The 25,976-nt window shown below is 58.1% G+C and overlaps 12 protein-coding genes across 12 annotated transcripts; 4 read left to right on the top strand and 8 right to left on the bottom strand.

Moving 5' to 3' along the window:
• Positions 1–387: 387 nt before the first annotated feature.
• Positions 388–3,089, bottom strand: L226DRAFT_565413 (uncharacterized protein; the record flags this gene model as incomplete). The annotated part of the gene is made up of 2 exons (XM_067683797.1): positions 388–1,903; positions 1,960–3,089. The coding sequence occupies 2 exons, from the start codon at positions 3,087–3,089 to the stop codon at positions 388–390; spliced, it is 2,646 nt and encodes an 881-aa protein (XP_067543474.1).
• A 3,586-nt stretch (positions 3,090–6,675) lies between these two features.
• L226DRAFT_40684 (uncharacterized protein) lies at positions 6,676–7,815 on the top strand. Its single transcript, XM_067674582.1, has 2 exons — positions 6,676–6,719; positions 6,760–7,815. The coding sequence occupies exon 2, from the start codon at positions 7,022–7,024 to the stop codon at positions 7,577–7,579; it is 558 nt and encodes a 185-aa protein (XP_067543473.1). The 5' UTR covers positions 6,676–6,719; positions 6,760–7,021; the 3' UTR covers positions 7,580–7,815.
• A 328-nt stretch (positions 7,816–8,143) lies between these two features.
• L226DRAFT_40345 (uncharacterized protein) lies at positions 8,144–8,969 on the bottom strand. The gene has a single exon (XM_067674580.1). The coding sequence runs from the start codon at positions 8,862–8,864 to the stop codon at positions 8,370–8,372; it is 495 nt and encodes a 164-aa protein (XP_067543472.1). The 5' UTR covers positions 8,865–8,969; the 3' UTR covers positions 8,144–8,369.
• A 798-nt stretch (positions 8,970–9,767) lies between these two features.
• L226DRAFT_40372 (uncharacterized protein) lies at positions 9,768–10,819 on the top strand. The gene is made up of 3 exons (XM_067674581.1): positions 9,768–9,942; positions 10,010–10,579; positions 10,638–10,819. The coding sequence occupies exon 2, from the start codon at positions 10,014–10,016 to the stop codon at positions 10,524–10,526; it is 513 nt and encodes a 170-aa protein (XP_067543471.1). The 5' UTR covers positions 9,768–9,942; positions 10,010–10,013; the 3' UTR covers positions 10,527–10,579; positions 10,638–10,819.
• An 11-nt stretch (positions 10,820–10,830) lies between these two features.
• Positions 10,831–12,321, top strand: L226DRAFT_40267 (uncharacterized protein). Its single transcript, XM_067674579.1, has 3 exons — positions 10,831–11,033; positions 11,106–11,252; positions 11,541–12,321. The coding sequence occupies exons 2-3, from the start codon at positions 11,127–11,129 to the stop codon at positions 12,012–12,014; spliced, it is 600 nt and encodes a 199-aa protein (XP_067543470.1). The 5' UTR covers positions 10,831–11,033; positions 11,106–11,126; the 3' UTR covers positions 12,015–12,321.
• A 982-nt stretch (positions 12,322–13,303) lies between these two features.
• L226DRAFT_529022 (uncharacterized protein) lies at positions 13,304–14,287 on the bottom strand (the record flags this gene model as incomplete). Its single annotated transcript, XM_067679513.1, has 5 exons — positions 13,304–13,467; positions 13,506–13,760; positions 13,806–13,978; positions 14,115–14,181; positions 14,243–14,287. 5 exons carry the CDS (start codon positions 14,285–14,287, stop codon positions 13,393–13,395), a joined length of 615 nt encoding a protein of 204 aa, XP_067543469.1. The 3' UTR covers positions 13,304–13,392.
• Positions 14,288–15,555: 1,268 nt separating this feature from the next.
• Positions 15,556–17,154, top strand: L226DRAFT_565410 (uncharacterized protein; the record flags this gene model as incomplete). Its single annotated transcript, XM_067683796.1, has 2 exons — positions 15,556–16,794; positions 16,849–17,154. 2 exons carry the CDS (start codon positions 15,556–15,558, stop codon positions 17,152–17,154), a joined length of 1,545 nt encoding a protein of 514 aa, XP_067543468.1.
• A 154-nt stretch (positions 17,155–17,308) lies between these two features.
• On the bottom strand, positions 17,309–19,200 carry L226DRAFT_40200 (uncharacterized protein). The gene is made up of 2 exons (XM_067674578.1): positions 18,931–19,200; positions 17,309–18,877 (listed from the first exon to the last, which is right to left on the bottom strand). Exon 2 carries the CDS (start codon positions 18,844–18,846, stop codon positions 17,497–17,499), a length of 1,350 nt encoding a protein of 449 aa, XP_067543467.1. The 5' UTR covers positions 18,847–18,877; positions 18,931–19,200; the 3' UTR covers positions 17,309–17,496.
• A 1-nt stretch (position 19,201) lies between these two features.
• L226DRAFT_40164 (uncharacterized protein) lies at positions 19,202–21,343 on the bottom strand. The gene is made up of 4 exons (XM_067674577.1): positions 21,275–21,343; positions 19,625–21,212; positions 19,416–19,567; positions 19,202–19,350 (listed from the first exon to the last, which is right to left on the bottom strand). The coding sequence occupies exon 2, from the start codon at positions 21,179–21,181 to the stop codon at positions 19,625–19,627; it is 1,557 nt and encodes a 518-aa protein (XP_067543466.1). The 5' UTR covers positions 21,182–21,212; positions 21,275–21,343; the 3' UTR covers positions 19,202–19,350; positions 19,416–19,567.
• A 1,024-nt stretch (positions 21,344–22,367) lies between these two features.
• Positions 22,368–24,432, bottom strand: L226DRAFT_451058 (cytochrome P450; the record flags this gene model as incomplete). Its single annotated transcript, XM_067674989.1, has 11 exons — positions 22,368–22,536; positions 22,599–22,836; positions 22,893–23,067; positions 23,123–23,239; positions 23,297–23,426; positions 23,481–23,577; positions 23,630–23,713; positions 23,770–23,932; positions 23,999–24,127; positions 24,189–24,299; positions 24,352–24,432. 11 exons carry the CDS (start codon positions 24,430–24,432, stop codon positions 22,368–22,370), a joined length of 1,494 nt encoding a protein of 497 aa, XP_067543465.1.
• L226DRAFT_40130 (uncharacterized protein) lies at positions 24,294–25,138 on the bottom strand. The gene is made up of 5 exons (XM_067674572.1): positions 25,041–25,138; positions 24,866–24,974; positions 24,681–24,798; positions 24,416–24,621; positions 24,294–24,299 (listed from the first exon to the last, which is right to left on the bottom strand). Exons 2-4 carry the CDS (start codon positions 24,953–24,955, stop codon positions 24,491–24,493), a joined length of 339 nt encoding a protein of 112 aa, XP_067543464.1. The 5' UTR covers positions 24,956–24,974; positions 25,041–25,138; the 3' UTR covers positions 24,294–24,299; positions 24,416–24,490.
• A 21-nt stretch (positions 25,139–25,159) lies between these two features.
• L226DRAFT_425515 (ubiquitin) lies at positions 25,160–25,513 on the bottom strand (the record flags this gene model as incomplete). Its single annotated transcript, XM_067674634.1, has 3 exons — positions 25,160–25,193; positions 25,250–25,360; positions 25,419–25,513. Coding segments are annotated over 3 exons (240 nt in total), but the record flags the coding sequence as incomplete, so codon positions are not given.
• Positions 25,514–25,976: the final 463 nt, after the last annotated feature.

Genomic DNA, 25,976 nt, shown 5'->3' with positions numbered 1-25,976 from the left:
GTCCTGTGGCCCGGCCCACCGCGCCCGATTCACCGTATGTGCGCTGCAAAGAAGCAAGAACAAAACGGATCGTCAGCGTCGGTCAATCACAATCAGGACAACAACGAAAGACGAAGACGTAAAACCGAAGACGGCCATGGGGTAAATGGGTAATCGTCCGACAATCCATGACAAGCCAGCGAATAACGAGAAACGAGAAGACGACCGCGGGTCGGATCCTGGGTTCCTCGCCCGGTCTTCTCGTTATATCGCTGTATCGCTGCATGCGGGTCGCGCTGATCTCCTTCTCTCCCCTCCCCTCCCCTCCCCACCCTACCCCACACACCCCACACTCTACCTGCCACGCGCAACGAACAACGAACAACGAACTCGAACAACGGACGGACGCTACTCACCTCCAACCATCCCCGCATCCGGCAACCCAAAGCTAAACCCGGGGAACCCATACCCCGCATGCTGCCCAAACCCCACCTTCGGCGTCGAATCCCCACTCCTCACCACCGCCGGCCCCACGCCGCTGCCGCCGGGGGTCGCCACAACGGGGGTCGACCCCGCCGACCCAAACGCGGGCGCAGGAGCGGGTGGGGAGCTCTGCGCAAAGCACCACTGCTTCAGCAGCGCCGCGTAGCTGGGGTCGCTCGTGTCGACGCGCGCGTTCGCGTTCACCGCGGCGTTTGGCGGGATGTTGAGCCCGAGCTCGCGCACCGCGTTCGTCAGGGACGCGACCGAGGCCGAGGACGCGTACGCGGACGGAGAGGGGGAGGGAGAGGAAGACGGAGAGGCCTGTGGGTCCGCGACGGGGGTGTCGTCGTCGTCATCGTCATCGTCAGAAAAATCGGAATCGCTAGAGTCATCGCGAACGGTCTCAACACGTACGCTTCCGCTTCTGCTCTCTACCGATACTGAGGAAGAGGCGACTTCGAGCCCGAGCGCCGACTTGCCTGGCCGCTCGGGGCTGCCTTCGCGTCTGGGGCTCGCGTTGCCGCTCGACGCGGGGCTGCTCTCCTTGGACCGGGGCGGGCTCAGGAGCTGGGGACGTGAGTACCCCATCGTGCTGCCGCCGTCAAAGCCGAAGCCGTACGATGATGGGCCGAAGGACCTAGCCTGGGCGGTCAGTGCACCCATTGACGGGCCAGGTATGGACATCAGCGGAGATAAGGCTGGCGGGGAACCAGCAGAAGGTGAGGGAGGACGGTTCCAGGTCGAAGACGTCGAGAGGTCAGTCGAAGGTTCGAGCGCGGTCGCCGGGTGACCCTGCACCATGGTGATGCGTGAGATCAGGGAAGGTCTCGAGGGGGTGGTGTTCTTGTCCTCCGCAGCCTTCTCACTGTTCGATGTCTGCTCCTTTGGCTCGTCCGCATTGAGGCCGGCGTCGGCGGGGAGACTGGCGCTGCGCATGCGAACTGTGCCAGGGGGCGTTGTCGGCGGGGTAACCATCGAAGGAGCTGAGGGCGCGACATAGTTGCTGAGGCTGAGCTTCTTCGCGAGGTATGCTGCCGTGGGCGAGCCCAGACTACGCTTGGTCATCAAGTCCCGCTCCTTCTGCTCTCGCTCGGAGAACGAAGGCGTGACAGACGGGAAAGGCGACGACAGGCTGCGAGTGAGCTGTGGAGGGGCCGGCGCGAGCTGCCTCGTCGGGGGAGTGTACGGGGAAGAGACAGAACCAGTAGCGGGGGTGGACTTGAGCGTACTAGGGGCGCTGAACGTCCGCTGCTGAGAGTGAGCGACGCCGATCGCCGGGGATGGCAATGGCGAAGCAGCAGCCCGACGGAAGCCAACCCGGTAGTTCGCTCCGTTGTTGTTGTCCCACCACTCACCGCCGCAGCCGGGGTTATACCGCACGACGAGATACAGGGTGCGATCAGCGAGCTTGGTCTCATAATCCTCCAGGCGGATCGTGAAGCTGTGCGGGGATCTGAGCCGGATGTCCATACGGGGTGACCGACGATCTGTACGTACCTAAACCTATCCCATCCAGGACCTGTTTCTTTCACATCTTCCTTCGGCGGTCCGGACGCGATGTTCCCTGCGACGTCGCCAAAAGTGCGGGGGCGGGGGAACGGAGGCGGGAGACCGGGCAGGCTGACCACGTACTTGCACATGACTTCGCTCGTCGTTTGCCAGTCATCGAGGGTGAAGCGGACGGCGATTGTCTTTTCGAACGCGATATTGCGCGCCAAGACGGTGCCGCGCAGAGTGGGCGGACGCGTTTTGGGGAGCGCGATGGTCTCGAGGAAGACATTCTCGTAGGGGGACGGGTTTGGCTTCGGGACTGGGCTCGTCCGCTCGGGATGGGTGTCGAGTTCGTAGACAAGCGTTGTAGAAGCGAGAGAGGAGATGCCGGTGCTCGGGAGGATGGGGAAGGGGAAGGAGCTCTCGGCTTCTGTCTCGGTCTCGGTCTCGTCACCGGGAGGCTTTGAGAGGGAAGCAGGCTTCCCGGAGCGGTTGAAGACGCGAATGGTCTCCAAGCCCGAGTCCTTCTCGGCAAAGTGGACGTTCTTGTTCGAGCTGGGGGTGGAGGGGGCGGACTGGGCACGTACGTGCTTGATGGGAAGATCGGAGATGTTGGGAGACGAGGCGGAAGACTTCAAGGAGGACTTTAACGGCTTCCCGTTGGAGAGGATGATGGGTGTGGAGGGCGTGCGGGGAAGAGATGGAGAGCCCGCCTTGGAGGTTGACCTGGAAGACGAGAGAGAGGGGAGAAACGGAGAGGGCCCGGGTGGCGGGGAGGAGGGAGAGGAAGTGGGGAATGGGATAGCGGCGGGTGGTTCGAGAGGCGGGATCTCGATGCGAGGGGGTGGCTCGACGGAGGGAGAAAACCTGCCGGCATTCATGGAGAGGCGAAGGGAGTTGATGGGGGTATAGGGGAGGTAGGAGGGGTAGGAAGCATCGTCGTTGTTGTCATCGTCGTTGGGGTCGTTAATGTGGAAGACGGCCTTCTTGTTGAGACGGGGGAGCTGCCCGAGGCCAGCGAAGGCACCGGGGCCACGCTCGTCAGAGAAGTTGGAGGCGGAGCGGGTGCGACGGTGGCCAGAGGGGCGGGTCGCGGTGGCAGTCGAGGAGGAATCGGAGGGGCCGGCGTAGGGCATGGCTATCGCTGAGAAGGAGCGATGCGATACGAGCGAGGGTTATATCAACCACGCATGCGAATCGGCCGGGCGAAGGAGGAGGGCGCGGAGCCAGGCGGACTCCAACTCGGAGGTTATCATAGAGGGGCTCGCGCGCGCTTCAACTTTCTGTACAATCTTGCGCCCAGAGTCTTGCCTTTCTTTTTCCCAAACTGGGCATGATGTCATCCCACCTCCCAGAGAGCCACCTCGTCCCACTGCCAGTCCACTTGGCTCTCTCTGCCTGCACGTAAGTAATGCACAGTATAGTGCAGTACAGTACCAGCTGTCCTTCGTCTGCGCCCCCGCACCCACCGCCGCTCCCGCCGTGGCCTCGACGAACGTGCGGGCGTCCACGCTCCCTGTCTCGACGCTCCCACTCCACCTGGGCCCAGGTCCGACCTCCTATCGCCTTTCACGAACATCGAGATAGCCCGCAATCTCGCCATCCCTCCCTCCCTCTCCGATTGTTTGGGGAGAGTTCGCAGCCATTCGTCCCCTCCTCCTTCCCTTCCCACCCTTGCATACCATTCTTCTCCCGCTCTGTACATCCGCTTATGGCCGCTCGCGTCTCTCCCAACGCCATCACCAGTCCCTGATTCCCCTCTTGGCCATTCCCACCGAGTCAGCGTGCCCTTTCTCCGCGCCCCAGCTGCCACTCTAAGCCGTACATCAACACCAGCCCCACCCCTCCAGCCTCCCGGCACGTCCATTCACAACAACGTCCTCCCCCGTCCAATTGCGACCTGCCTCGCGGCCGACCGCGACATCTCTGCCCCATCGCGTCGGCGTCCTTCTCCGTCTGCCACTGTCATCTCTAGACCGGTCTGCACAGCGAGAGCGCGCGTCCGCGCCGCCCGCATTCGCAAACTGTTTGACCAATCCGAGGAGGCCGGCCTGCGAGGCCGTAACGCCTCTGACTGTAGTTGCGATGCGATCTGGGGGGCCTAGTAAGGCCTAGTGTCTCCGATCGTATATGGGCGTCAGTGGCCCAGATTGACTGAATGCCGATGCAGATCTCCGGCGTTTGTATGCCTGTTTTCGGCGTTAGTGCCTGGAAACTTCGTTCGAACATCCATCTCGGACGCATCTCACGGTCGTTACGTAACTGCGCATAGCGTGATCTGTTCCCCCGCCCCGGCGGGCGCTCTGACGCGCTCATCCCGCCACCGCCGCGCGACGCGTGCTCCTCCACCGAGTACACTACTACTCTGGTCGCGACGCCTGCTCTTCGCTCGCGTCGACTCCAGTGCATCGCAGGCCTCGCACGCCTGCTCCTCATCGAAGCCATCTTATCAGCCTCTCTTCCCCGCCTTATGTACGCCCAACCTACACCGCAGCCCCTCCTCCTTTCTCGTTTTCCCTCACGTACACGGTGTCACGGTCGTCCAGGAATAACCACTCACCCCGGCAACAACAACCTCGCGTCGAAGTCTCCCCAAAACCTACTCCCGCGCAACGCTCCTTGGCCCCGGCCGCCATCAGGGTCGCTCTTGTACTTCTTACCCTGCACAGACTGGGCAACCAGGAGCCCATCCTCTTCAGTCCTCGCGAGTCCTTCACAGTTTCACTCCCTCCCTCGCTTGTCAGTCACCCTGGATGCCTGGAATGCCCCGCCGCCGCGTCGGCGCGACACGACTTCTGGTCTTCCCCCATCACCCGCATCTTCTTCGCCGCACTCGCATCACCACAAGGAGGAGCCTCCTTGACGTATCCAGTCGACAATGAACAATAATTGACACGACCACGCCGCACGACCATCAACGAATCATCCTTCGCTTGCGGCGGTCGCCTCTCAGAACCTCAGGTGGGCTGGTACTTACTCAACAACCAGCCCAGGCCTGAATCTTTCGAAGTTCGCGACTCGTTTCCCTGCGCGCAGCCGCCAACGGCACTGGCTCGTACGACGAGCTTCCAAGGGCTGATTATCGCGGCTTATCGTGGCATGAGCCCTGGGGACGGCGGACGGCGGACGCGGCACGCACTTCTCGAACGTCCGCTCTCGTCAGTTCTCAGTGTCGATTCGCGCGCTGCTGCTGCTTCTCTGCGCCACCGCAGGCGCTCGCGTATGCCAGTACAACCCAGTGGAAAGTTGCTAGTGTACTAGTGATTAGTGCTGGCCGCTCGGTGCGTATTATACATTCAGCAACTCAGTACTATGTAAATGTACTAGTCGGAATGTTCTTCGAATCGAACTGACCTAAAACGTCCCTCTTTGTCCATCACAGACGCGCGCGTTGCTGGAACACAAACCCCGTGGACGCCTAGACGCCAGCGTTTACCGTCCCCCATGCCAGGGTCTCATTGTCTCAGGCAGGCTGGGCAAAGTCGGCAACGCGTTTACTACACGTTCCCCCCTGGGCCCCCTCTTGGACTCCCAGCGACTCACGAGCAGCTGGACCTCCGGGCATCCGTGCACGCGCGCTCCGGGGGTGGTGTGCTGCCGTTTCGGAGTTCGGAGTTGGCAGGCGGCCAGGGTGCGGGACGGACGCGACCTCGGCGAGCCCTGGGACAATGGTACTAGTGGTACTATGTGAGTAGGGCCAGTAGGCGAGGTGCGTCCCACCCGTTCAACTCCGTTTCACCCCGAGAGCGTTTCTGTGTCAATGTCCAAAGCGTCCAAAGCGTCCAAAGCGTCCAAAGATCGTGCGTTCGCGTCGACAATTTCCCAGTGCGAACTCCGGCGGGGACGCACTCCCTGACGCCTGATGCATGACGGGCGCAGGCCACTTTTCTTCTACGCTTTACGTCTTTACGTACGGGGGGTGGATGGTGGATGTGCTGGCCACACAGACTGAATGGGACGTGTGCGAGTGTGAGATCGCCTTCCCTTCCCTTCCCTTCCCTGCGCGCCGAGTTACGACTCACGGTGACGAGCAGTAACCGTCCATCAGGCCACAGGCCACAGGCCACAGGCCGCAGTCGCTTCACTCGGGGCGCCACACTTCGAGAACGCGAAGCCTTCCCCTCGTTGCCCGCGTGCCCGTCGTCGCGCTCGAGCAGCACCAGTCACAGTCCAGATTCCATTGTGCAATCTATGCTATCACTGGCTAACGTTGGTTGGTCATCTGTGCGAGCCGGCGGGCGGGAACCGCTCGTTTCGTACACACCCGCCGACGAGTTTTCCCCGGCTGAGAGGAAGAAGGAAGGAAGAGTGGAGCGGGAGTGTCGAGGATGTCGAGGATGTCGCTGTTATGACGCAGCGCGAGAGCGTTTTGCGTGCTGGTCTGCGCTTCGGACGACGAAAATGTGCGTTGTGTAGCGTTATTGATGATTTGATGACATACATACGGGCTTGGTCACCCTTGGTGGGGTGGGCTGACCGTCCTGCGCGGCGCTGAGCGTTCTTCCTAGGTCGCGGTTCGCGACGCCTCGATGGTCCGATCTCTGGGCTCCCTGCGCGCTACGACTCCGACTTCGAGGCGCGATGGGTGTTCGAACTTTCGAATTGCAATGCAGCACCGAGTGCGAATTCGAAAGGACCCTCGCGCGAACGCGAACGTAAGTAAGTAAGCACCAGTGCTACATACCCCAGCCTCCAGGCGCAGGCGGACTGGGGGTTCTTCAGGAAGCTTGAAGCTCGATCACTTAAGGGTGGGATGACCAGCGCAGGTGAGCACTCGGCTCAAGCAGACTACCTAGGTTGATCCAGGGCTCGCGCCTGCTCAGTGCTCAAGCGCTCAGGCTGCGGCCTGCCACTTCTGCCCGCCCTTCACCTTCACAGGACACCACGTAACTCAGCGGGCTTCTCACCCTGCTCCTCGATCTTCACGCTCCAACAGCTGCAACACATCGCGGCATCGAGCCTCGAGGTCAGATGAGGCACCCGCCTCTGTACACTGCAAGGACGGTGTAGCGCCCTGACTCTCAGACTCGAGAAGACCTGGCAGTGGCGCACAAGCACGCGACCCTCGATGCCGATCTGGATTCTGGATTCTGGGGAAGCGAACCCCACAACGCCCCTCCCCCTCCCTGCCTTCCCCTCTTCCCCCATTCCTCGTCCCTTCTGGTGCAGTGTGCACACGTTCATACGCGGAACGGAGTTTGGGGTTAGCGGCACGCACACGCACAGCACGCACACGCGTCCACCGTCCACGGTTCCATACCATTTCATTTCATTCCAAGCTGCCGCACCCGCCGCCCAGGCACGCCGGGTTTCATTTGCGCTACTGCGGCAGCCAGCACTCAGGCGTTCAGGGCGTTCAGGCGTTCAGGCGGGTGCTTCTCGTCCCGATCTCATGCATGACATGATGGTGCACATGAGCTATGTAGACTCCCATACTCATCACTTACTGTATGAGCCTCAGCCGGCGGCAGCACGTCGATTGACGCAGCCAATCTCGCGGAAGAGCTTCCCTCCCCCCACGCACACACACGCTCCTTGTCCTCCGGATCCCCACAGTACGCACACATGTCCAGGTCAACTCCGACTCGGCCACGCTCTGGAGTCTGTCGTCTGTCCGAGTGTCTGATGTTGTCAAGCACCCTCGACACGCGAGAGAACACCACAGAGCGACCAATGGAACCGCGCGGAGGCGGGATCACCTGGCCGTCTTGAGTCGTTTCCCTCGTCCGCCTGACTCGCTTCCGTTCTGCGACCGCGGGCGCTCCGATGCCCGTTTTGGCCGATTTGTGGCTCGGAGCCTCCGAGCCCGAGGACGGGTCGTCAGAACTGACATGTTGCATCACTTTTTCCCCTGCGGCGATGAATACTGAGTCTTTTGGATCGTCATGCATTCATGCATCATGCTCGTCCGGCGCTGCAGGGTCCTGTCAGGGTCCTCTGGAACAGGAACGACCTTGGGGAATGCTCATCAGAAGCTGCGTCGTCCGACGTCCGTCGTCGATGGCCGACGGCGTTTGCGTTTCCTCATTTCTACAGCCTTGGCTCGAGTCCTTGAAACTCGAGAGCCTCGGTCTCAGACTGTTCACGTCGTCTATGGATGTTGAAGCGGACGCTGTATCAGTACTTATGCGCTTCGCATGGTGAAGAGGTGATGTCCAATTTTCCCTGATCATGACTCTCACGCAACTGACAATGTGCACAGAACACAAGTGCTCTTACGTCTTCAATGACACGCGGGCCCAGACCGCGACGCGACGCAACGTCGGACTTGCGTCGCAAAAGCGCCCGATGGCAGTTGGTTGGGGTCTTCTTCAACTTGTGGTCTTCCAGCGGAAGGACTCTCGACACGGAGCGCCTGACGGCATCGCATCCCCCTTCCGTCGTGGGCTTCAACTCCGTCGGCGTACCCACGCAGGTCAATCAATGTACGTGAACGTTTGAACCCCGGCTATCGCGAAGTCCGATGGCCACATCAGACTCGCAGACGTTCGCACTATGTGGAAGTGCGTCGTGCCAGGTGCCAGGTGCCAGTGATCAGGCCACAATGGCAAGAGCTCGCGTCGTGGTAGCGCACGCGGTGCACAGTGGACTCTTGAGTGGGTATGCCGGCTTCTACTCGTGCGCCGATGACAGGTTCTCATCGTAACTCCGCACGCTCGTCCGCAGTGGGGGCCACTTGGCATGGCGATGGATTCAATGGAAGGGGCTTCCCCAATCCCCAATGCTTCCTCGACCCAGGGACGTACGACGCGTCCTGCGCACCTCCGATGGATGGGAACCCGTGCGGCGTGCGGCGTGCGGCATATACATACATCAAGGGAGTAGGGTAGGGAGTCTCCATGGCGCTGCGACACGGGATGGTGGCTTCGCGCTCGTTGCAGCCACTGGCCGCACTCGCCTCCGTCACCCATCCTGCCATCCTGCCATCCAGGGTGCGGACGCCGCAAGAATGGAGCCCGACGGATGACGCAGACCCATAGCGCTCCGATTGCGGGCGGCGCGCTGGTGTCAGACTCACTCTGTCTGGTCCGAAGTCCCCCCCGCCTTATCACTTGTACTGGTTGGTACTGCGTACTGCGTCCCCGAGCGCGGTGCAGTGTCGCGCCTCTGTGCCGTGGCCGTCAATCTGCCTCGGCCACAAAATTTCTGGCCATCCCACGCGCTGTGAGGTACCTTCCTTTCGACCTTCCATTTTCTCTTGCCGTGTAGTGACGCGGGATCATTTCCTGGCAGTGTTGGGCGATTCAGTCTGCGGCTGCAGAGGGCGCGCTGATCATGGCGCTGGCGTGTCCGTCGTGGCCGCCTGCGCGCCCTGACAGTGATTTGCTCTATGCAGCGCAACGAGGAGACGCGCGATGAAAATTCTGAAAGCCGCCTCGAATGTCGTTACGTACGCGTCGAAGTAGGGATCAGGGAAGGAACGTTGCACGCTCGAGATCTCACCATCGGAGTTCCTCATCCTACGCGCGCACGGGCAAAATTGCTGGCTTCTCACTTCCACCGCCTTCATCATCATGTCAACTTTCGAGACGTCTGACCGTGGGATTGGCAAATGGTGAGCAACTGAGTCGTATTCGAATTTCGGAGTGTGTGCTTCGGCCGACGCAGGCTGCGCAGACTCGGAGAGTTCACTGATACAGTTCATACGTGACAGCTACTTATCTATGGCCACAGCCTGAACTAGGTCCTGTCCTGCGATAGCTATGGGCCCCAGGCTGGATGCACTCCAGGCACCGTCCAAGAATAGCCGGTGGTCTGCATTCACTCCTGCACTCCAGCGGGGCCTCGAAGACTCGCGGGATGGTTGCTACGATAGTACGGCAATGGTTGGCATCGACTCCCGGGTTCCCAAGCGGCGTGGCTTCAGTGCGGGTGGCAGGTAGGAAGTGGTTCTAGTTGGCAGGTTACCTTGGCAGGGAAGGATTCGCTTGTCTCGAAGCGCGATGGGGGAGACAATGGAACACGATGGGGCTTTGTTGAACGTTCTTGGTATGTACGTCGCGTATCCCAGACGTGCATGCGCGTATTGATGCTGACTATCCCGGGGCGGGCGCAGCTCGATGCGACGCGCGCGAAGGTATAGGCAAACCACACCGACGACAGCTTCCCCGGGGAAGATGGGCCGAAGTCGTTGGACGAACGCGACGGCGACGATCCTCCTCGTTAAGGTGAGCTCCCAGGTTCATGTCAAAGAGATGCTGATGGGGAGTCAAAATAGGATGAACGACTTAGGCCTGTTTGATATTCGCACACCGTTTTGGCAGTCCATATGCAGGCCCGGTTCCGCGTCCCGACGGCGTTCTCCAGGCGACAGTTGTGGCCTCGGATCGCGGAAGGCAAACCGAGCGAAGCTCGGTGGCTCGGTGCTACGCCCCCGCAGGCCCGTACCTCCGCATGTCGTACCTCAATTTGCAGATCTGTCGGTTTGGGATATAAGGCGAGCGGGTCGAGCGCGCTTTCGAGGGTGTGTTCATCCTCCCGCGAGCTCCCTAGACAAAGCGTTTGCCAACACTTACGTCTCAACGATCTGCATTGAGGCTGCAGGGGATGGATGCCATGCGTCCGGGGTTTAAGTGGCATTGCCGTAAAGCTTCGCGGTAATCCGTTCAACGCGTCATGATGAGCGGTGAGTACCCTCCAGTTGCGATGATCCTCGCAAGTGTATCTGTAGTTGATTGACTCTTGGCGCTGGCATATATTCGGCAGAACCACAGGGCGCTATGATGTACTATGTACAAGCAAACAGCGCGCTCGAGACGTGGCATGCACGCGCAATCTATCTACGCTGTTCGGTGCGGGTCCCGGACGATGCACGAGGATGCCACGGCGACGAACACGAAGTCTCCACACGCCGGGTTCATGTACCTTGCGAAGAGCGCCGACGTTTCTGCGGAGTGCTTCGTTACAACCTGCGGCTCTTTCCACGCGGCATAGACTCAGGCACTGCAATGTCTCGAGGCGAAATGCGGGGTAGGGTAATTGCAATTGTACCCCAGAGTGGAGAGTACGCGTGGCGGGATCTCCATACTACTCCTGAGCGCCGCCGGGCTATGCATGCAGCGGTGGATAGGACGACGGCGGTGCGTAATGCTTTTTCGCGCCTTGCGATACTCGGAGCGTTGTCTCAGGCTCTCATGCTTCCCCTCATGCAGATTGCTACGTAGCATGGCGCCATGAGAGGCGGCAACGGTGCCCGCACCGGTCACCGATGCTTCTGCAATACTAGGAGCACGGCCAACAGCCCGGACTGCCCATATCATGAGAAAGGGAAGGAGCGACGATCCTCCAGAAATGGCACGGTATGTCGTTAACGCCTCTTCGTCTGTTGTCTAAGCGGAACACGCCGAGTCCCAAACGAGCGAACAATGCACGTCGTACCCTTGTAGTAGGGAACGTGCGTTGACGACGAGAACGCGGTATAACGCGAACAAGGACACCATCTTGACGTGGCTCGCAGTGTTTTGTTCTCGTTTACGTTGTGCATGCACTGCTCGGGTACGGCTGGCCGAGGGTTGCGCCGACACAGCTGCCGATGACGAGAGCATGAGCAGCAGCAGCAGCAGTGACTGATTCGTTCCTCACCCCAGATCGGCCAGGCGGGACGACCTCCAGTACATCCCGTACGACGAGCACATCGTTGCACGCAGTCTCCTGGCCGCAGGCAGCCCAACTTGGATCCGTCGAGGACATCTTATCACCGTCAAGACCGCCGATCACCCGAAATGGAAACGGTCCGCACGCCCGCCTCCCACATCCGCACATCATGCATCAATCCTCGAGTGCCAGCCTCCAGCCGACGACCTCCGACGACTCCTCGACGACGGACCACGGTGATCACCGTGGCGCACCGCCTCCCCCGCGATCTGGATCCTGGATGCAGGCCGAGCCCGGAGGCAAAAAGGCTCGTAAAATTTTTTTGCTGGAATGATTTTTCGTCGGACCTCGGGTGCTCGTCCCGCACCTCGGCGTGGCGTGGCTGCTGCTGCTGCGAGATAAGCACCACTGCCAGTTCTGGCGGAAGTTCTCGCCGCCATCACGGCCCACGGCTCTTCTATCGCTAACTTTGGGGCCTAGGCTCCTTTGCGCCGGGTCTCATTGTCTCCAAGCGTGGGGTGCTTTGCTTATATGTACATGGTTTGCCCGCTACCCGTGCTGTGCGCCGCTTGCCTTGAACGGTTTACGGCGGAACGCCTCCTCGCTACGGTGCGGTTTGATAGGAGGGTATGTTCCTTCTGGCATCATGTGAGGTGTGTTCTCTCGTCCTGTGATGGCACTCACGTCCTGGGGCGGAGTATACTTGTCGCCACGGCTATGTTCCTAGCTATAGTGCGCTGAACGACCGTTCCTTTCAATGGCAGTTGGCGGTTTTCCAAGCTGTTCGTACCTGGAACTCGGCAAGCTCGAAAACAGTTTGCAGTGATTCGGCGCTGAGGGGGGCATCAAGGGTGTCAACGCGGAAGTCTGCCCACCGTGAGTTTCGCAACCATCGATGAGCTGTGTGTTCCGTATATGGTTAACCATCGGTTGACAGAGAAGCTACCGTCGGGACGCAGGAGGCGCAATTTGTACCCCGCACTGCCCCGCACACTATGGCCCTTCGGGCAATGGTCCGCGGATACTACTATGTAGCGGTTTTTACAGCTCTAGAAGACCAGGCTGCTATCCGAAGGGCGTACGCGGGTGGAGAAACGTTTGCCAGGTAGCCAAGCTTCTCCACACTCACAGCTCTACTGTCTATGGTGCTCCGAATTGAATGCGGATCGCTCCTGGAAGATTGTGCAGCTATCACAAATCTTACACGTACTTTCCGGAAGCGCGTGTGTGCATACAACAGTCATAACCCATCGTTGAGTGGACTTCGGAAGCGTGTGTCGGAACCGTACGTAGTCACATCCCCAGTGCGGTCTTGAGTCGGGAGACAGTAGCGCTTTGGTCGACTTACGGTCGTCTCCACGCCGAGTGAACTCTTTAGTGAGCGAGCGACGTTCTCCACTGTAGTGCGCCACTCTAGTTAACCATGACCCCACAGAGATCAGATCAATCCCGTGATGTCACGGTGCGGTGCATCGTCTATCCCGGATTCCCACCTTCGCGAAGAGCTCCCCAGCGAGAAGCGTCGGACACTCAAGAAGTGTGGGGCAAAGTGGTGTCCGGTACAATATGGTGTCTCCGTGGAGCGCCTCCAGCGGTGACCACTGCCGTAGGCAAAGAGCACGACTTGGCGAACGTGCACAAGTGGGGTGCCCAACAATAGGCGCAATTCATATTCAAAATCGACGGTGCTTGCCGAGCGGGACTATCTGCCAACTTCATCCACACGGGCACCTTCGCCTGCAACATTTGGTCCTAGCAACGTCAGGATTGCCTACGATGGGTACGTCTGATGTCATATCGATCTTTGGAACAGTCGCTGTACTGAGAAAGTTGCAACGGTGTGGTTCACAGGTTCTTCGCGAATCGCTTCAACCACTTCTCGATGACGATGTCCTCCTGGCACGAAGCCGCACAATGAGCCTTGACGGTGCGTCATTCCAATGTCTTCTCCGACTCACCTCGTCCCACGCAGCCTTGCCATTGAAGTTGGTCCTCTTCTTCCACTCGTCCACATACCGACGCAGTCTCGCCAACCGGGGCGACTCCAACTCGGCCTTCACCTTCTCCCCGTGCTCCATCTTCACCCAATACCCAACGCCACCCTTGACGAAGACGTTGACGAATAGGAGCGACGGGACAAAGGCGGCGTCCGCGATCGACCACTCCCCCACGACGAAGCCCTCGGGCAGCATCTCCTGGAGCGTTTCCAACATCTGCAAAGCCGGCTACCGTCGTCCTTCAAGTTGTTGATGATCCACCGTCGGGCCGTTGTCCGAGGGGATCTTCTCTTCCACGATGCTCATGAACAGGCGCGCTTTCGCGCGCCGGACGAGGTCGGCCGGTAAGAGCCCTGCGTCGGGGAAAAAGTCAACGATGAACTCGAGGATGACGAGCGACTCGTAGAGCAAGACCGAGTCAGCCGACGGCTTCTCTCCGCGGCGCATCTCCTTTGTAGACGAGAGCAGGTACCTAGGGCTAGTGAGTCTGTGCGTGTATGATATTTGACCTCGGGTGCCAGAAGGAACTGACCTTCTGTAACAGTGTTCATGGGGTCGCCGAACCACGACGGCTTTCGTCCATTTTAAAATATAACGGATAGTACGTCGCTCCGGCCTCTTCAAAAGCGAGTCGGGTCTACAGGAAACCCCGGATGTCACGCTGTACGAAGGTAGGATATAAAAAGTGCTCTGCATACCCTGAGGACATAAGGTGAAGTCTGGACCGTCACCAGCACGCACATGCACTTATGTTGTAGAGCGCGACGAGACGACTCACCGGAGATTCTTTGCGGGTGGAGGCCACCTATGGGCAACTCGAATGCTTCAAGGCTGTTGTACATTGGTGAGCTTCCAACGTTGATGTCTGTGTTGGTTGCAAGTCTCTTCATAGGGCCTGCTGTAGCGCCAATATCATTCCCGGTTCGGTCAGTGACAAAACAGTCTGCGTTTGTGTGTATAACTCCTGTCTGACGATTACCCCGATCAGCGGCCCGCGAAGTGAAGAGGCGCAGATGTAGATGTCGCAAGAATCGGACTTGGGAACTCGAGTACCTACTACCCGTGAGCCGACGAGTATCTTGAGAGTCTTTGATTATCCACATAGAACAGATCATAGCGATCCCTCGAAGATGGATCCAGAGCTTAGAGAGTCCATCTGTTTTTAGTTTTCTGCCTGGAAGAACAGCCGAAACGCCACCAAATCTGCCGTTTCCGTCTCCGTAGGTGTCGGCCCTCGGGTGGATAAGGGTTCGGGTTTCAGTCGGTCTTGCAAGTGGCCGGAGGTAGACAACGACCGGCACTGTACACATCACTGGAATATCAGCGGCCCCGCGACTTCGTATATGTGATCACTCACCACCGAGTGTCTCGTCCAGACATTGAACATCGCCGCGGCGACAACATTCAGTCTCGTTCAGCCCAGCCTTCGATCATCATCCTGCCACAACGCGTCCGCCCAGATGAAGCCCATTCTGCAGCAAAGCATCTTCGAACATTTGACATCGAAATATTGACCTTTTACGCTATATACCAAGCAGCACTAGGCGTCTGCACAAAGGCTGTAGTACATCCTTCGATATGAAGATTGTTAGATGGTATCCTGCGTAGGCTGAAAATTCAATCAATGAGTCGAGCTCTCATACTAGAATTCACTGGCGTTGTGAGCTCATCTATATAAGTATCTTCCACCTCAGAGAGAGCGTTTTGCTGTCGAATATCATGAGCGAGCGAGTGAGCGCTTGCTCGTATTCGGGTACGGATGGGCGCCTTATACTCCTTCTGTTTGCCTCTGCACAACGACGCTACATATCGTACAGGACAATCGGGATTCTACTTTTATCTGACTCTTTGGCGACACGCAACAGTTTTGCTCCAACATCTGCAACAAAGGTACTACAATAGTCCGGTCCGAGCCGGTGGCTTTTACGCGAACCGCGACGCGTTAAAGTTACACGGCCGCCCGTCGTCGACTGTGTCCGCAACCACCATCACCTCTTTCGCGCCCCCGGCAATGGACACTAATCGTGGCCTATCTGCGGTGGAGAAGATCCCTGCCGAGGTTTGGTTACAGATATTCCAGGACGTACCGCGTTCAACGGACTTGCACAGCGTGAGCGTCGCATCCCGCAGGTTTCGTGACCTCACCACCCGTGCACTCCATCGCGATCTCGTATGGATGAACGGGAAGCACGTCGCGGAAAATTTCTCTGTGTGGGAGACGAACGAAGGTATGGAGAATTCCGTCCGTTCTCTCCAGCTCGGCCGCACCGCCGCATTGGATAACTTCCTGCACAACGGCACCAGCCAAGTTACGCCAGGGCAGCTGCAGGCGATCCTCTTTGCGCGCATTCGCTTATTCACCAATCTTTCTACCCTCACATTCACGGACATGTCTATCTATAGCGGACACTTCGCTCTCATCCATGCACTGCCCCAATTGCGTTCACTCCGTTTCGATCATTGCATGTTCCACCACGATGCCGCAGAGGACGTCAACAACAAGAGTCTCCCTATTACCGAGTTGACCATGCTCAACATCCGCTCCGGGTCCAGGATACGCACACATGGTCCTCCCGTCGTGCAGATCCCAATCGCAGCCGTCCATGCGTGGCAGCAGCCAGTCCACCCGGTTCACCCGCTGGACCCGCTCGCGCGAGTTCTCTCGCTCGCCGTTGCGCAAAACCTCAGAACGCTTACCGTGGACGCGTCCGCAGACGTATTCCGCCTCGTCTTCAACGCTTCAGACGCAGAGGCACGCGGATGGACCGTGCCCGCCTCGTTGGAGCACGTCTACATCGCCCGTGACCACACGGTCGCCGCGTGGGAGCCTAACCAGCCGGCAAACTGGGGCGGCGGCGGCCACGGCGTCTTCCCCGACACCCACCTCTATCACTTCTGCACGTTGGCCACGAACCTGAGGACGGTGTCCACCCCGCTCTTTGCCTCCGCTCAGCTGACAGTCGCCCCCGAGGACCTCCCAGTCGGCTTAGAGCGCTTTGCTGCGCCGCTGGAGACGGCGCAGTTTGTTGCTGCGGTGTGCGACTTGAAGGCCCTCGGGCTGCTCAAGTGCGGGCTCAAGGGGGGTGAAGGCCTCACTGCCCTCGAGGACATTGCGTGTGTGCGCCCAGGACTCAAGATGCTGTCAATGGAGGTCAAGGCATGGGATCCTGAGGTCGTCCCCGCCGTGTCACTGCACTTCCGGGAGCTCCGCCGTCTCAAGGTCGTCTATGACAGCGTTGGCCCCGACGAGGTACGCTTGTTCGTGTTACTTTCAGACTGCGAACTCATCCCCGTTGCGTCACAGAACTACATCGTCTCATTGGCCCCTGATTTCCTGGCTAATCTGCCGGACCTGCACACGCTCGAGATGTATCGGCTCCCAAAGCACGGTGGGTTCATACCCGCGCATCCCAAGCACCTCTTTGACCCTTCGTGGGGTTCGATTGAGGAGGAGTTGCGCGACATCCTCATCGGATGGAATCGTTTCTGCCCGAAGCTCAGGAAGGTCCAGCTCGTCTCGGGATACATCATGACCCGGGCGTTCGAGGGTGCGACGTGGACCTTGCAAAAGGTCCATCGCTTGGAGCAGGTTGAGGATCTTGAGTACTGAGGTGCCCTCTTGCGGAGGTGTTCGATCCGTTGTGCTGATCTATGTACGTGCTCTCCTCTCGCATTGGTATGTTCTGTCCGATGCGATGTCTTTGCGCTAATTGTGGTCCTCGCAGCCCTGTCATTGCCATCTTACGCTATCGCTACTGCTGATACATCTAACTACATCTTGGATACGAGTACAATATGCCAATCCTGTGCGGTATGGTCCCTGATTATGATAGCGTATATAATGTAGGTTTACGAGTCTGGAATGATACCCTTGGATAGAACCTGGACACGCGAATGTCGACCCCGACGAACACCGGGGAAGATATATGGACCAGGACCATATCCACATCGCTCATACGTCTTCGTATCTAGGCAATGCCTCGGGGAAGAAGAGTCCTTGCATCTCTTGCTGCTCACGGAGGCAGGCAACCTCTTGCTGAAGTCGCGCATACCGCACGTGTATGTCTGCAAAACCTTCAGAAGACGCGTTGTCTTCCGCGTCTGCATGAGCAGGCCCTGCAGTAGCTGGAGCGGCTTTGGGTTGGCCAGGTGGACCAGGCTCGTCCGGTTCTGGTTCTGGAGTGCTTGACACGCCGTGATCAGGAAGGGTCTGCGTTCCGGGAGAGGACACTGTGGTGGGCGGGACGAACGATGGTTTCGAAGGAGTGGGCGAGGGTTGGACCTCAAGAGGGAAAGGACAGACGGTAGGTGCGTCAGAGGAGGAGTCGGCGGCAGAGCTAGCGGCCTCGGTTGCCTCGGTCGCAGACGTGCGAGCGGGTCGCTCAACGTCTCGGTCCTCTCTCAGTGGTGACGAGGACACGGGCCCGCTTCCCTCTCTATCCAGCATGAAGGTGCGACGGTACGACCGGTTCGCCCTCCCTATGCGACTGGGAGTCTCCGGAGCCTCTTCTGCCACTCCATGTGTCCCGGCCGTGCTCTTTTGCTGACGAGAGGCGCGGCGTGTGCGGCGTCGGCGCCTGCAGAAGAGAAAAAGTGCCAATGCGAGAACGGAGATGCCGACAACACCGGCGACTGTGCCGGCGATGATGGGGACCTTGGCGTTATGGTGAGATACTTGTGATGGTTCCGCCCCGAAGGTGGGAGCAGGCTTTTGCGTCTCAGAAGACTTTGCACTGGAAGTGGTGGACCCGGAGTCGCCATCCGAGGGGACGGTGTAGACTGCGTAGTCGAACAGCACGACGGATCCAGGTTCCGGAAGGATGGTAAGAGTATGGGCGACATTCGAGAGGTTCGTGTTCGAGTACACGAGCGCGTTGTACTGTACGTCCTCCCCCGTCGTGGGGGTGTGCAGGAACGAATGTCCGTCGTCCACGCCGTCGAGGGTGAACGAGAGTATCGTCTCGGTTGTGTTCGAGAGGATGTTATAGACGTACACCGCGGTGCCTAAGAACTGGATCTGTATGTACATCGACGAGCTGGCCTTGGAGAGGGAGGAGTATTCAGCGAGGTGATAGGTGTGGTCGTACGTCTGCGCCGCATCCACGCGTGTGGTACAGCTGCTCCCGCATAGTGCGCCCTGGGACCATTGGTCGGGAGGTGAGTAGTTAACGGGTGCCGTGGGAGTGCCATCGGCGTAGTCGTCGTCGATTGTACGATTGGACGCGCCTAGGATGCCTCTGGCCGTGAGTAGGAGGACGACTCCGTATAAGGGCGCACACCGGCGAGGGAGTGGCAGGGTCATCTACTCCAGTATTGCGGAGTTAAAGCTGCGTCTGTCCGTGCAGGGTGAGGTACGATTGGAGGTGGAGGGAAGAATCTCACCCACGGTGTCGACAGGCGGATATATGTAAGTCTCAGGGACCCGATGTTTGTTCGGATGCCCCGCCCAGCGACCTCGAGGACATAGCGCGGCTTCTATAATCATTGACCAGATCATCCAGTGAGCGCCAGATACGATGTCAACCGGAGTCCAGCTAGAGCAGCTCCCGTTCACTCTTGATCGCAGTGTGCGTGCACTGGTGAACATGTCTGAAAATGATAGGCAAATCAAGCAAGGAATGAATGAGCCCCTACCTGCGTTCGAGTCTTCAAGCGCAGATGCCCAGGCGCGAGTAAAGGTGGAACTTGAAGAATGACAGCGGCTACCGAGGCCCGTTCTCACCCTGCCGCAGATCCGTATGGAATGGGCCCGACCGCGGCGGAAATACAAGCTACCGACAATCGAGTCCCGTCAAGTGGACTATGACTGTATTTCAGGTCGATACTAGCAGCATCAAGTATGAGTAAGATGAGACAATGGTATACACGCACAAGAAGGACTGACAGAGCCTACAACCAGGTTACAACACAAGAGAAGTAGACTCGGTAGCATCGTACTGCGCGACTGCTCATTACAAGGACATCTGGGACCGGGGTTACGAAGCACCCCATCAGCGAACTCGGAGGATAGGTCGGATCTTCGCCTGATGGACAGTTGGCGTGAGCAAACTGGGAAGATCGAGACGCACAGCCGCACTCACCTACGCGTGGTCGTAATGTGGGGGAGCATCCTGGGCGAACCGCAATCTGTCCACCTCCTCCTGCAGCGCCGCCAATTGTGCAAAGATACTCGAGTTCCCAGTCGACGCTGTGCGATCCCAGGAACCGAGTGTTGTAGTGGTGCCAGGAGTCGTGGGAGATACGTCTCTCTCGTGCGGGAGAGGCGGCAGAGCGCGCGCATAGTTTGTTGGGGGGCTGGTAGGCGACTTCTGACTCGGGGGTCTGGATGGACTGAGCAACTGCGAAGAGGCGATGGCCGACTCCCTAACCTCCGTGGGAGCAAAGTAGACTGGTAGGTTGGAGATAGAGGGGACGCGCATGGGAGAGGAAGGCGCGGATGAGTACGAGGACGTGGAACTGACCCAGCTGGTGAACCGCGACGGCCGCCCTGAGGAGCTCGACGGTGGATGCTCCGGGTTCCCTATGAGAAGCACACTTGAACCTGACTCCGGGATAGGGTTCAGGTGATGCTCTGAGTCGGAGCCGTCCCTCGCATTGCCCGTGTGGAATCCTCCGTCGTCCCCCTTCTCTGCCCCAACGTCAAATGAGGTAGGGAGATTGGGTGTCCTCTTGCGGAGAACGAGAACGAGAGCGGCAATAAACGCCAGCAGCCCGATACCGCCGATTGTCGCACCTACTATGAGGCCAGTTGGTTTCGTTGAGGACCGTGCGGTAGAGCTAGGTGCAGATGCATCGCTGGGGGTCAGAGATGAAGTGACGCCACCAGTGAAGAGGCTCGAAGTGGACGAGGAAGGAATAATAAAGGGACTTGGAAGCTTGGTAGATGCGAGCACAGTCGTAGAAGTGGAAGAGAAAGATGAGGTCGACCCTGAGGTCGACCCGGTCGATTGGCGGGAAGATGTAGTGTCTGAGGAGCTAGAAGAAGTCATGGACATGACGCTTGTGGTGGTCGATGTGATGGTGGTAGTGGTGTCATCTTGGGATATCGAAGTGATGGTGGTAGTGACGGGAGCCGGGGCAGAATTTATGTTTCCCTCTCCCTGCTCAGGGACGGTGAAGAGGATGAAATCGAAGAGGATGACGGAGTCCGGGGTATCTGTCGCCTGCATCTTCAGCGTATGCTCCGTGTTATCCAACCCATCCCGAGAGTACACCACCGCACTGAACACGGGATTCGGGCTACCCGACGGAGTATGCAGGAACGTCCCATCCTCCGTGCCATCGAGGGTGAACTGCAAGCTAGTTGTTGTCGAAGTGTCCAAATTCGCGTTCGCGAGTACATTGAACACGTACACGGCCGTCCCTGTGAACTTCACCTGCATGAAGCGGGGTTGCGAGTCGGTTGTGTGATGCGACGTATCGTGCCACGTCCCGTCGAAGGTCTGCGAGGGATCAAGTTTGACCAGGCAGCCGCTGCATGTCGAGCCTTGGGACCACTGATCGGAAGGAAAGTAGGTGACCTGCGGGTCTGCGTCGTCGATGGTGCGGTTTGAGGCTGCCAGCGCCCAATCCGCTCGTAGGAGCACAAAGATCAGGCAAGCGCATGTCCACCATGACTCGCGAGTTGCCTGAACCATCTGGAAAGGAACGGTGTTGAAGGGCGGGTTGCTGTAAAGGTGGTGGTAAGGAGTGTGAAGTGAAAAGAGCGACGGACGAGACGTGGGACGCACTGTCGCGAAGGCGGGTGGACATGTCCCGCTCACTGCCATATGTATGATAGGGTTCCAGGCCAACAGGGGTTGGATACAGAACTCATGAGAGGGTTCTGCAGATGGTGATGAGATGGCGCCCTGTGACCACCACATGAGTTTTCCCATTGTGTCCAGCATGAGTACTCCCCATGCGGCGAAGGTTCGCGTTCAGTTTGCACTATAAACCACACTTGAATACTATGAACTCTGACTGCGCTCGATGTACTTCCGAGGCGTACTTACTGTGCATCGACTTTGTGCGGGAACAAGCCAACATCATGATGATGATGCAGATGGAGGAAGAGAAGAGGAAGTACAGTGGACGGTAAGTTCAGAGCCACGTGGTCGGGGTCGACGGTCCGGCATGTAGGCGCTTGTAGCACTGTAGTCTGTACCCCTTCTCCGTCTGTTGCAACCGCCATCGTCTCAGCCTGTGCTAGTACACCCACTTTTATTGTTTTGTCGTGACTCCTGGCTTGACTGACTTGTTTCCCGACCTTCTACTATCGGTTGTTTTGTGCCCACTGCTCGCTAAGGTCGTCAGTCAACTCGCAAGAACATGCCGGACGCTCTCTGAACAGTGTCTCATGATGCTAGCACAATAATGAAGAGGCTTGGAATGTCGTATGTAACCAGTCGCTCATTACTCTGTGCTTGCTGATTAGCTCTGGATTGCTAGCAAGGCGGGACCAGTGTAGCACGTCTGTCCACAAACCATCCAACTGCCAGCGACATCCCCCCCATTGCCGAGCCTGAGGTAGCCTGTTCGAATCATTCAATGATTTTCAACGCCATTCTGTCGCATGTAAGCTCTCCCTCGCCGGCCACCATCTCGATAAGCCCTAGCTCGGCTTTCCGAAAAGGTCAAGCGTTGTTGCGCTTACGCACTCCTTTAAGGCTACGACTACATATTAGATAGACAACCGACCCGCTCCACGCACCTCTCCTGCGGTGGTCGTCCTCAGGCACCACGGGGCAGCTGCTCGTTAAACGGCAAGCGGCCTGTCTTCCTTGAAGGTCTAGGTCGTGTCTCTACGAGTAGTATCCTACAGATCCACCCACAACTTCAATCTCACCGCTTCTTAAATACGACCATCGCGTTAGGGTCAGGTACGATCGCAATACCGAGGTGGACATTGGCAGGTCTCCCGGTTGACTTGTCTTGCAACTCCATATCGTAGTTCATGAGCAGGTAAGCCAGAATTATCTTGAGTTCCATGGCAGCAAAGAACCTCCCGGGGCTGTCAACAGGCAAAACATGAATCCCCAGGTCTCAGAAGTAGTCTCGAACGCAAGCACTGACCAAGCATGTTTTCCGCGCCCGAAGGCCATGTACTCGTCGGACGTGTTGACGAATTGGTGCCGCGTGCTCCCGGCGTCCTCGCTATCCGAGAAGCGGAACGGCTTGAACTCGTTCGCCCCTTCGTACTTCTCTTCGTCGTGGTGTGGGGAGTAGCTCGGGACAGCGAGAAGAGTCCCAGCGGGGAGGAACGTCCCGTCGGCTAGAGTAATGTCTTGCATGGCTCGCCGGGTCATGCCCACTGCAGGTTGACTGTCAGGACGTACTCGTACACATTGGCACAAAATTGTCACTCACAGATGTTGATTCCATTGAATCTCTGGGATTCCTTCAGGAAACTATCCATCTTCGGCATCTTCTCCAGGAACGTACGTTTCCAACCTTCAGCTCCCAGGGCTGCTTTCACCTCGTCGCGCAGAGGCGCCACAAGGCTAGGGTCGGCGAGAATATGGAACAGCGCATGAACGAGACTCTGAAAAGAATTTGATGAGTCCTACGATGGACAGGCTGTGACCGGAACGTCTTACGCTGGACGAAGTGTGGAGGGCGGCGAAGTTCTGGAGTTGCAGACGGGTGGCGGCCATCTCGACAGTCATGTTGTTGCGTTTGCTACCCTCGTTCAGGAGCCACTGCAACATATCATCCTGCAGCCGAGGGGGGTCGTGAGGGTTGAATGCAGGAAGCATGGGTTATTGTCTTACCGGGAGCTCGGCGCCGTCCTTGCCCTGCTCTTCCATGAGGCGGATGCGCTTACGAACGAGAGGCGCAATGAGGGCTGCCATCCTGCGGATGTTGTCCGCCGGCCCCGTTGCGATGTAGCGCGAGGCGAAGCTGCAAGCGTAACATATGAGACACTGATAGGCTCTAAGACCGCGAAGCACGTACCCCCGCATTCTTTCTGGGAACAAGTTCAGAGTAACCCGTGAAGAGGTAACATCAAGAGTGAACATGACCGCCGCATCCAAGTATGCAGCATCCCGACCTGCAGACATTGAGACTTCAATGCGGGTCTGGCAGAGCATCTCAATACTCACAGAGGGGTAAGCTGACGAATGTACGAGACACCACCCTCGCGATGATGTCTAAGATTGCTTTGCGCCCGGGCAGTGCTACGTTATCTGAAGGCGGCCCATCAGCTGTGGGCTGATATAGACATAGCACGAGGCTAGCGCACCGCCCGGCTTCACGGGTAGAATTTCGTCGCAGACGACCGCCAGTTCGTCAACCGTCGACGAGAACGCGTTGTCCAACTTCCGAGTCAGCTTCTCGCGGATGACAGTGATGTGGTACGCGTCTTTGGTCGCTTCTTCGGGAATATAGTGCTTAAGCTGTGTCAACTGCCGGTTCGAAGTATATGTGGTTCAGCGAGCTGTCCGCGGAGGAGCACGGACTTGACCACTCACGAAGAGCAGCCCCTCCATCGAGGATATCACCGACTCCGGAGCCTTGCGGACCTGGTCAACGAATTCGGGCCCATTGAGGCACACCAGCCACTGGTGCAGCATGGCGACTTTGAACACTGAACTGCCGTACTGCGGGCGTAGTAACCGTCAGCGCCTGAGCATGGCGAGTCCGCATTGCCAGGGCACCGACCTTGTTGTATCCTTCTTGCACCATCTCATGCGAGTGCGTCCTGAATCTGAAGCCTCCGATGTAGGACAACAGCGGAGCGGATGGACCGCCCGCGGTGGGGATGGCGTTCAGCTGTCGACATGTAAGTCAGGGCCTCATGCGGAAGACAGCGGTAAGAACAAACGGGATCCCGTTTCCATCGCCACAGGCAGAAGAGCACAAGAAAACCAAGCAAGGCGTATGCATACAGATTCGGTTCGCCCATGTCGAGTGTGAGCTACAGCGGGGATTGCAGAGGTGGCCGACCTCCACCATCGCGATGCCTATTCATATGGGTCGGGCTTGCAGCGGCTACGAGTAAGTTCAGTACCAGTGTCAGCATGCCGCACGATTGGCGATGACCACGAGATTTGTACGTGTTTCAGTGCAAATCGCCGAGACAGACGGCGTACCGCTGGCCAGTAGGAGCGCGTCATTTGATACTCAATGGGGTTACGAGGAACAGACTCTTACCATTATTTGACCGCGGAAGAAAGTTGCAGAAGAGGAAATGGTACGCGGCTGAGCCAACGGAGCTCTGCGGCGGTTGTGGCAGAACTATAGTTGTCGGCGATATGTGGCGAAACTCGAACTTATCATACAACGGCGGACGCACACGTTACATGGCCAGTGTGAATGCATATGGATGTGGTGCATACTGGGCGTAATACATGCATGAGAGGCCTCTCCAACGACTCGGCGTACCCGTCCCATAATGCCGCCGAAGCGGCCCAGATGGTGGAGCGCATACCACTATTTCAGCTTCTTCTTGCTAAAGGATGCATGACAGCTCAGTAACACGTAGATATAGGTTACGATGCAAGGAGTACGCACGGGCGGAGCTGAGACGAGTGGCCGCATCCCCGCTTGCGGCAGTTGGTCGCACGGGGAGGAAGGCGGGCGTAGCACTTGCGGCAAATCTGCTTGTCGCAGTTGTATTTTGATGCAAGCACCTTCAGCGAGGGCTCGATGATACCTCCACGGAGACTTGCGAGAGCAATTTAGGACTTGAGGGACAAGGACATGATACAAGGATAACTCACCGGAGCACGAGGTGGAGGGTGGACTCCTTCTGGATGTTGTAGTCGCTGAGGGTGCGGCCATCCTCAAGCTGCTTGCCTGCAAAGATCAGGCGTTGCTGGTCGGGGGGGATGCTGAGGGTCGAGCACAGCGGTCAGCCTTTCGTCGTGGACAGTGCGTAAGAGAACGCACCCCTCCTTGTCTTGAATCTTGGCTTTGACATTGTCAATGGTGTCGGAAGACTCCACCTCAAGGGTGATGGTCTTCCCCGTGAGGGTCTTGACGAAGATCTGCATCTTCACGAACGGTCAACGTCGAGAATAGGGAGCTTGAGGTCGGCGAGACTTACGGTCGTGACTGTCGGCGTAAGAGCCTGGGAACCGACTGTATAGCACAAATCCAGGTGGCTGACTTTAGGGCAGGTTCACTGTCATGTGACCAGGGACATCTATACCGAAGCGCGCGAAACTTTGGGATGTTCCTTCCTGACTTCCTCGAAGTCCTTCTTGTCTTACACCTACCTGCTGAGCTTTCTCATGTTTTGCTGTTCCTTGCTGGCTCCACGACATGCATTGGCCTTCGGCACGATTTCTGTCGAGTTGGCCATGAAGATGTACTGAAGCTGACTTTCGGATAAGCGCGTCATGGTGAGTTGCATGTCCTCTCACCTCTTCTTCGAGATGAGAAATTTACTCAGCTCACTTCGAACCCAAGTGGTTATGAGAATCTACTTTCACGTTTGTTAGACTC

The sequence above is a fragment of the Lentinus tigrinus genome (genome assembly GCF_003813185.1).
Source record: "Lentinus tigrinus ALCF2SS1-7 unplaced genomic scaffold L226scaffold_1, whole genome shotgun sequence".
NCBI classification, from domain to species: domain Eukaryota; kingdom Fungi; phylum Basidiomycota; class Agaricomycetes; order Polyporales; family Polyporaceae; genus Lentinus; species Lentinus tigrinus.
Note: the sequence above shows the minus strand (reverse complement) of the source record. Positions and strands in the feature narration are given on the sequence as shown.